Consider the following 9,554-nt stretch of genomic DNA (forward strand, 5'->3'; position numbering starts at 1 on the left):
TGGAGCGGGGGGAGCGGGGAGCCTGGAGGACCACAGGGGCGGAGAGAGGGTGGTCTCAGAGGGACCGACCGACTGGCTGACAGGACCCCTCCATCCTGACTGGCCAAGGGCACGAACGCTCAAGCCTGTACTCCGAAGGCTGCGGCGAACCCTTGTCCACAGTGTCTTTCCCTTTTATTTATTTTTAAAAATTTTTATTATATTTTAAAACCTATTTTTAGTGATTTCAGAGAGGAAGGGAGAGAGAGAGAGACATCAATGAGAGAGAATCATTGACCGCTGCCTCCTGTGCGCCTCCCACTGGAGACCGAGCCCACAACCCGGGCCTGTGCCCTGACCGGGGTCCAGCCGTGACCTCCTGGCTCATAGGTTGATGCTCAGCCACGGAGCCACAGCAGCCGGGCGAGCAGGGAATGTTCTGTATCCGAATAGATTTCACCTTCAGTCATTGTTGTTGCTGCTTAAATGCCCTGAGTGACACTGGCCGTGCACGTGGGTAACACGGCTCATCCTGAAGAGCAGCTGATCTTGCTTAACCTTCGATTCCTCACAGGAGGAAACACCCCACAATTCGTCCCACAGCTGCTTCCTGCCAGAGGCCCTCTCTCCGAGGCTCATCGGTTCCAGCCTCCCTCCACGCCTGTGGGGTGACAGCACGACGGGCTCGCGGCCTGAAGACAAGCCCCCAAATGCGCTGCTTCTCACCCACGAGGGAAGGCGCCCCCACTCTGGCGTGTGTGTCCGGATGGATGCCGATGGCCGAGACCTGGCTGAACTGCTCGCTCACATCTTTCTAGCAAAACAGTGATTCCTCCAGGCCGCCTCCCGCACGGGGCGCAGGGACACTCAAAGGGCCGTGTGCATTCAGGGGGTTGTAGACGGAGCCCCTTGCTCCCCCCCCCCCGAAAAACTGGCTTCAGAGTGACGTTCCACTCAGTGAGGAAACAGCCCCCCAAAGGCTCCTCCTACATGTTCCCAGAAGAGGGGACCCACCTTGTCATTTTCTATCCTTATTGCCAGGCAGGGGGTTTGGGGGGCAAAGGGGGGTGCGCACAGGCGGTCGAGGTGGGGTGACGGGTGGAAGACGGAACGATAAGAGGTCAAGTTTCCAGTTTTATAGTTTAGTCCACAGACAGTCCACTGAGGAGGGGCAGGTGCTCCTCTAAGGACACACAGAGTATTTTACGCCCAATTGTAAGGTGTTTTTTTTTGAAGATTTTTTAAAATTGATTTTCACAGAGAAAGCAAGGGACGGGGGAGAGAGAGAAACATTGATGTGAGAGTGAAACACCCAGCTGCCTCCTGCACACCCTCTACTGGGATCGAATTAAGCCCACAACCCAGGCATGTGCCCCGCCCGGGAGTTTTAAGGTAGAAAAAGTACATAGTCACGTGTAGGAACTGGAAAATAACGCCAAGGAAATTAGCCAGAAGATGTTCTTGTTAAGACCTTTGGGGTAAAATAATAGAAACCTACAGGCTCAACCAGATACTGGAACGTGAAAGGAGTAGTGACTTCAAAATTTACTCGGTTACCTGTCTGGGATTGAAGACTCAAAACAGGCCTCTGACCTACGGGGACGTTTGCCTCAGTGATCAATCCACTCAGGCCTTGGAGACCTGGAGGGTGGAGCAGATTTCCCGAGCCCACTCCCCACCGTGCTCCCAGCCACGCTCCCCACCACTCTCCCCACCGCGCTCCCTGCCACGCCCCACGGTGCCCTTGCCCTCCTCAGCCTCGACGCTATGCCTCTTACCCATCGGGGTCCCCACGCCGTAGCCCTTGGAGTCGATGAGGCCCCCGATCTGCGTGAGGCTGCAGTTCCTCTGGGTCACATACTCGATGCTGGTCGACTCCATGAGCAGCGCGTAGTCGGCGGTGAGCACGCGCTGGATGCCGTCCTCGCTGCTCCTCACCAGGGCCGTCTGCTGCCTGCTGCCCATGAAGGCCCACATCTTCTCATAGGTGGAGATCCTAGACTTCTGCAGGGACAGGGAGGGGCTGTGAACATGGTCCCAAGGCCGTGCAGAGCCGGTGGTTCAAACAGTGCAGGGGAGACCTTCGCCCTCGGGAGGGAAACCACGTGCAGGTCCTGGGCCTGCGGGGGGGTCACTGAGAAGAACCCAGCTCCCTGCCGGCCCAGGTGGCATGCGCGGAGCGGCTGCTTGGTCATTGGTGCTTCTGTGGGTCTCAGTGAGGGAAGCGATGGGAAGGCTCATAATCTGACTAGAGGCCCGGTGCACGGGTGGGGTCCCTCGGCCTGGCTGGCGATCAGGCCAATTGGGGCCACGGGAGGTTGGCTGTGGGAGTGCACTGACCACCAGGGGGCCACTCCTGCATTGAGCGTCTGCACCCTGGTGGTCAGTGCGCGCCTGTGGGGTGACAGCACGACGGGCTCGCGGCCTGAAGACAAGCCCCCAAATGCGCTGCTTCTCACCCACGAGGGAAGGCGCCCCCACTCTGGCGTGTGTGTCCGGATGGATGCCGATGGCCGAGACCTGGCTGAACTGCTCGCTCACATCTTTCTAGCAAAACAGTGATTCCTCCAGGCCGCCTCCCGCACGGGGCGCAGGGACACTCAAAGGGCCGTGTGCATTCAGGGGGTTGTAGACGGAGCCCCTTGCTCCCCCCCCCCGAAAAACTGGCTTCAGAGTGACGTTCCACTCAGTGAGGAAACAGCCCCCCAAAGGCTCCTCCTACATGTTCCCAGAAGAGGGGACCCACCTTGTCATTTTCTATCCTTATTGCCAGGCAGGGGGTTTGGGGGGCAAAGGGGGGTGCGCACAGGCGGTCGAGGTGGGGTGACGGGTGGAAGACGGAACGATAAGAGGTCAAGTTTCCAGTTTTATAGTTTAGTCCACAGACAGTCCACTGAGGAGGGGCAGGTGCTCCTCTAAGGACACACAGAGTATTTTACGCCCAATTGTAAGGTGTTTTTTTTGAAGATTTTTTAAAATTGATTTTCACAGAGAAAGCAAGGGACGGGGGAGAGAGAGAAACATTGATGTGAGAGTGAAACACCCAGCTGCCTCCTGCACACCCTCTACTGGGATCGAATTAAGCCCACAACCCAGGCATGTGCCCCGCCCGGGAGTTTTAAGGTAGAAAAAGTACATAGTCACGTGTAGGAACTGGAAAATAACGCCAAGGAAATTAGCCAGAAGATGTTCTTGTTAAGACCTTTGGGGTAAAATAATAGAAACCTACAGGCTCAACCAGATACTGGAACGTGAAAGGAGTAGTGACTTCAAAATTTACTCGGTTACCTGTCTGGGATTGAAGACTCAAAACAGGCCTCTGACCTACGGGGACGTTTGCCTCAGTGATCAATCCACTCAGGCCTTGGAGACCTGGAGGGTGGAGCAGATTTCCCGAGCCCACTCCCCACCGTGCTCCCAGCCACGCTCCCCACCACTCTCCCCACCGCGCTCCCTGCCACGCCCCACGGTGCCCTTGCCCTCCTCAGCCTCGACGCTATGCCTCTTACCCATCGGGGTCCCCACGCCGTAGCCCTTGGAGTCGATGAGGCCCCCGATCTGCGTGAGGCTGCAGTTCCTCTGGGTCACATACTCGATGCTGGTCGACTCCATGAGCAGCGCGTAGTCGGCGGTGAGCACGCGCTGGATGCCGTCCTCGCTGCTCCTCACCAGGGCCGTCTGCTGCCTGCTGCCCATGAAGGCCCACATCTTCTCATAGGTGGAGATCCTAGACTTCTGCAGGGACAGGGAGGGGCTGTGAACATGGTCCCAAGGCCGTGCAGAGCCGGTGGTTCAAACAGTGCAGGGGAGACCTTCGCCCTCGGGAGGGAAACCACGTGCAGGTCCTGGGCCTGCGGGTGGGTCACTGAGAAGAACCCAGCTCCCTGCCGGCCCAGGTGGCATGCGCGGAGCGGCTGCTTGGTCATTGGTGCTTCTGTGGGTCTCAGTGAGGGAAGCGATGGGAAGGCTCATAATCTGACTAGAGGCCCGGTGCACGGGTGGGGTCCCTCGGCCTGGCTGGCGATCAGGCCAATTGGGGCCACGGGAGGTTGGCTGTGGGAGTGCACTGACCACCAGGGGGCAACTCCTGCATTGAGCGTCTGCACCCTGGTGGTCAGTGCGCATCACAGCGACCAATCAGTTGGTCCCTTAGGCTTTTATATATACAGATAGACAGGGCACCTGGGTTGATCTGAAAAGTGATCATATTATTTTAGATCTTAGAACACACACACTTCTGTGCAAGGGGTTATGTTTCTCATATGTGAATAGGGGGTGAGGTTTTTCTTAAGTTTCCTTTCAAGACCTGTGTGAAGTGATGGAGGAGGTGACTCAGCTGTGAATCCAGCCAGCAGAACCCATAGACAGGGTCAGGCCAACCCCCCAGGAGTCAAACCATCATGTCATCCACCTCATCTCCTCACCATCATCTCCTCACCATCATCTCATCGCCATCCTCTCATCCACCTCATCTCATCGCCATCATCTCCTCACCATCATCTCCTCACCATCATCTCATCGCCATCCTCTCATCCACCATCATCTCATCGCCATCATCTCCTCACCATCATCTCCTCACCATCATCTCATCGCCATCCTCTCATCCACCTCATCTCATCGCCATCATCTCCTCACCATCATCTCCTCACCATCATCTCATCGCCATCCTCTCATCCACCTCATCTCATCGCCATCATCTCCTCACCATCATCTCCTCACCATCATCTCATCGCCATCCTCTCATCCACCTCATCTCATCGCCATCATCTCCTCACCATCATCTCCTCACCATCATCTCATCGCCATCCTCTCATCCACCTCATCTCATCGCCATCATCTCATCACCATCATCTCATCCACCTCATCTCATCCACCTCATCTCCTCACCATGATCTCCTCACCATGATCTCCTCACCATCATCTCATCGCCATCATCTCATCACCATCATCTCCTCACCCCATTCTCATCCACCTCATCTCCTCACCATCATCTCGTCACCATCATCTCGTCACCATCATCTCCTCACCATCATCTCATTGCCGATGACTAAGGACAATAGCTGACGTCCATGGACCCCCAGCCTGCACGTAGCTGCATCCCATCCCCAGCCTCCCCCAGCCCCGTCCCCTTACAGGCCTGCCCCCTGCACCTGCTGGAAGGCAGGGGTTGATGCTGTAAGCGCCTGTCTTCTTGGTGGGCGGGCCTTCTCAGTAAACGCCTGATAGGATGCCACCTGCCTTTGTGGTTGGACAGAGTGACCAGTGGCTCGCATACCTGGGGTCTCCCGGTAACAGAAGGAAGACCTTGGCATCAGTGAGCGGGTAGCTGATGAGCTGTGGGCATTACAGCGAGTCCTCGAGGCCCTGGGCTCACCCAGGATGGGACTCACCGACCCCCCACCCCTCAGCTGTCCCCTTCAGCAGCCTCACGGACGTCACACTTCCTGGCTCATCCCTGCCCCGCGGGCCTATGCTGGGAGCGGCCGGCACAAGTCACAGGCCTCCTCCGCTCCGTTTCTGAAAGACCTGCATTCACGCTCATCTTTTCTAGAAAACGCCGAATACAAATGTTTTTTTGCAAATTAAAATTCAGGTCAGAAAACTCTTACACGCGTGTTTATGTGCCTTTTCCAGACACATTCAGTTTTAACGGAACCAGATTTTAGGTGATGAAGACGGAGCATTTTATTTCGAAGTGCTCTACGCTTTTGCCTTTCCCTCGTTCTTCGTTTTTGGGGACAGATTTAATAATCAGCCACATGGGATGTGTTACATACACACCTGCACATTCCTCTGTCTACTGTCTTCTCTCCTTGTTAAAATATACTGCCTACATTTCCGTATTGCTTAGCTGTGGACTCTCTATTCTTTTGAATGGCGAACTGTGACTACCATGTTACAGTTGACTGTAATTTCCATAGTGTCCTCCCCACCGCATCTGTCTTCCTTTGTATCAACACTCCCTCCACTTCTTTGCGAGATGAGATTTGATGGGAGTCAGTGGTAGTTCCACGCTGACTCCACTGTCACCCTCAAACCGGGGCCCACACCCCAGCCAGCGCCTCGGCGGGCACAGGCGACGAGCTCAGGAGGGCGATCGGGTGAGAACACGGCGTGGGGCCCGAGGGGGGGAACGGCTGTGGAGCCCACTCCGCGTGGCCGCGTCCATGCTTCTTCCCGGGCTCTCTGAGCTCCTGCCTCTAGTTCAGACTGAGGTTGACGCTGTCGGCGGCTTCACGAGTCAGGAGAGGACGGTGGGTCCGTCCAGAGAGCCTGGGGGAAGGTCTTGTGAGACAAACGACACTTCAGTAAACAGTCCCCACGGACACCGCGCTTCACGGGCGCCATTCGCTCATGACGGCCCTGAGTCCTCCACCCTCAGATGCTGCAAATCAATTCCGTGGCCAGGACAGCAGGGCCCGTGGGTCAGGCCGCTTCCTGCCGTGCGACTCGGGTGGGACCCTCCAATGCTGCTGAAATGCCAGCTGAGCGGCCGTGCGAGGGGGGTGGGGGTGGGGGCGGCTGTCCTGGGCAAAGCCGGGCACATCATTCTCCGCCAGGAAACTGCCTTCAGGGGAAATCGTTGTCTTAGAAGCATGAAACGCGGACGCTGCCAAAGACTTGAGAAATGGGCTCATTGAAACGGCCGCGTTTACACGTTTACAGAGGATGGGAAGTTCTCGACAGGAGGCGGGGACGTCAGGAAGGCGGCGGACTCCTTAGCGGAGACCGAGAAGGAAGTGCGGACAGCGTCGCTCTCTCCTCAGCGGTGACTGTGCCACAGGCCCCGTGGTGGCAGGTGCCCGGCACCAGGTGCGACGGGTAAACCATCTGTGAATTCGGGAGAGGGAGGCGGTCTCGGGTCGGAAAGAACCTCCATTTCAGGGGCACGTCCCTCGAATGCTTCGCTCAGATCCACCCCCTTTTCTTCACCCAGGTCGTGGGGTCTGCACGGAAGCCGTGTGATCCTGTTGGTTGCAGCGTGAATTACTACACCAGTCACTTCAATTGCCTGAAGACAATATCGATCCAGGAACATCTGTGTGTGCTGGTCATGTCTCCTCAGCCGCCCACTAACACACACACTGGGAATTTATCGTATTGACCTTTGTCATCCTATCAAAAGTGATCTAATAAATGGGGTAGATATATCCATATAAACAATAAAATACCAAAATCACACTGTAAAATCTCCAACATGCTTTCACTTTAAGTAAATCCTGATTTAAGAAAACCTTAAAAATCAACCAAACACCTGGCTGGTGTGCTCAGTGGTTGAGTGTCAATGTATGAACCAGGAGGTCACGGTTTGATCCCCGGTCAGGGCACAGGCCCGGGTTGCGGGCTCGATCCCCAGTGTGGGGCGTGCAGGAGGCAGCCGATCCATGATTCTCTCTCATCATTGATGTTTCTCTCTCTATCTCTCCCTCTCCCTTCCTCTCTGAAATCAATAAAAACATATTAAAAAATAAAAAACATCCACCAAAGACATGGAGATCAGCTATGTAGAAATCCAAACTCATAAAAATAGATCAGGAATGAGTAACTGCCTTAAAAACAACCATTTCCTCTAACACATGATTAAACATGTTATCTCACTGAGGAAATCTCGTAATGTTTCCAAAACAGGATTTACTGCATAAAATCCACTTGCCAGGGAGGGCAGCCAGCGGAGACACGGTGTCTGCCAGGAGGCCCCCGTCTTTGTCTGTAAGGTACCCACTGCGTCCGACGGAGCCTGGTCTCAGGTTGATGGACAGTAATGCCAGCGGCCGATCTCCCAAGGCTGGAGACAGTCCCGCGTTCCCTTTAAAACCCCTCAGCGGACGTAGGCCCCTTGGTGGACATTTTTCACGGGTTTCTTCTGTGTAGAGTTGGAGATTGGTCCATTACGGCAACGCACTCAGCTTTGAAAAAGGTTAACTCAAACTGACCTCATGGATTTCCTCCCAAACACACACATTTTTAATCCCCAGGGTTCCCCTTTCAGACACGGAGGGTGACATTAGGAGGGTGACATTAGGAGGGTGACATTAGGAGGGTGACATTAGGAGGGTGGCATTAGGAGGGTGACATTAGGAGGGTGGTGTTAGGAGGGTGGCGTTAGGAGGGTGGCATTAGGAGGGTGGCATTAGGAGGGTGATGTTAGGAGGGTGACATTGGGAGGGTGACGTTGGGAGGGTGGCGTTAGCGGGGCCTTTGAAACATGAGCTCACAGGTCTGCCGTGAAGACTGCCTCGCACCCAGACACCGAGAAACGCCCCCAGTCGTGCTCCCTGGAATAGCTGCTTCTGTCGGAAGCGCCCCAACCCCGCGCCCGCTCACTGCTCCGGCCCAGGGGGCAGGGCTCAGCCCTATGAAGGGGTTGATGGCACCTCACCCACCCCCCCTCCTCTGGGAGGAGTGACAGAGGTCGGGAGCCCGTGCCCCTCAGCTGCCAAAGTCCGCCCCCCGCCTCCCCCGAGAGGCAGAAGGGACAAGTCTGTTAGGAATCTTTTTAAATCCTCACCTGGGGATGTTTTCCCACTGAGTTTTAGAGAGAGTGGAAGGGAGAGGGAGGGACAGAGAGAGAGAGAAACATCGATGTGAGAGGGACACACTGATTGGTTGTCCCACATGCACCCCAACCAGGACCGGGCGCCTGCAACCGAGGTACCTGCCCATGACCAGAATCGCACGGGGACCCTTCAGTCCGCAGGCCGGCGTGCTATCCACTAAGCCACACCAGCCAGGGCTTTTTTTCTTAAAAATTTTTTTTTTATTGATTGATTTCAGAGAGGAAGGGAGAGAGGAAGGGAAGAGGGGGGAGAGAGAAAGAGAGAGAGAGAGAGAGAGAGAGAGAGAAGAGAAACATCCATGATGAGAGAGAATCATTGATCAGCTGCCTCCTGCATGCCCCACAATGGGGATCAAGCCCGTAACCCGGGCCTGTGCCCTGACCGGGAATCGAACCCTGACCTCCTGGTTCCTAGCATCGACCTATGAACCAGGAGTACAAACTGACTGCTCTTCATGTTTTCTAAGGTGCTGTGGTGGCCCGGCCGGCGTGGCTCAGTGGTTGAGCATCGACCTATGAACCAGGAGGTCACGGTTCGATTCCCGGCCAGGGCACAGGCCTGGGTTGAGGGCTCGATCCCCAGTAGGGGGCCTGCAGGAGGCAGCCGATCAATGATTCTCTCTCATCATGGATGTTTCTCTCTCTCCCTCTCCCTTCCTTTCTTTCTAAAAATCAATAAATGCATATTAAAAAAATAAAGAGTCCGATAATTAATTAAAGGTGTGACGCGGAGGAAGCGGGGGCCCTGGTGTTGGGAGAACTTCCTTTAACGTTGAAATGCCCTCCCCTCGTCCTTCCTGCTGGTTCGCGGTGACCGTCCCCCTCTGACCCAACAGCTGTCGGATCAGCCACAGCATCAGGACCTGAGGGTGTCAGGCTCAAGGGGCGTCACCCCTGGGCCACACGGCCTTCGTCCAGCTTGTCTTTGTGGACGAGGTCGGCCGGGACCGGCTGCCCCTCCACAGCCCGTGGGCGCGCATCATCCCGGTTCTCGTGTGTGAGCGCGGCCCCTGGGGAC

General features: G+C 55.7%; 1 protein-coding gene across 1 annotated transcript in view; it reads right to left on the reverse strand.

The window, feature by feature from the left end:
• GRIK1 (glutamate ionotropic receptor kainate type subunit 1) overlaps positions 1-9,554 on the reverse strand; it is a 74,444-nt gene that overhangs the window by 10,954 nt on the left and 53,936 nt on the right. The window contains exons 12-14 of the mRNA XM_015564137.1: positions 3,489-3,714; positions 1,758-2,006; positions 7-22 (exon numbers count right to left, since the gene is read on the reverse strand). Coding sequence (XP_015419623.1) covers positions 7-22; positions 1,758-2,006; positions 3,489-3,714 — 491 coding nt within the window. The remainder of the gene's footprint in view (positions 1-6; positions 23-1,757; positions 2,007-3,488; positions 3,715-9,554) is intronic.

This window comes from Myotis davidii, unplaced genomic scaffold (genome assembly GCF_000327345.1).
Source record: "Myotis davidii unplaced genomic scaffold, ASM32734v1 scaffold552, whole genome shotgun sequence".
NCBI classification, from domain to species: domain Eukaryota; kingdom Metazoa; phylum Chordata; class Mammalia; order Chiroptera; family Vespertilionidae; genus Myotis; species Myotis davidii.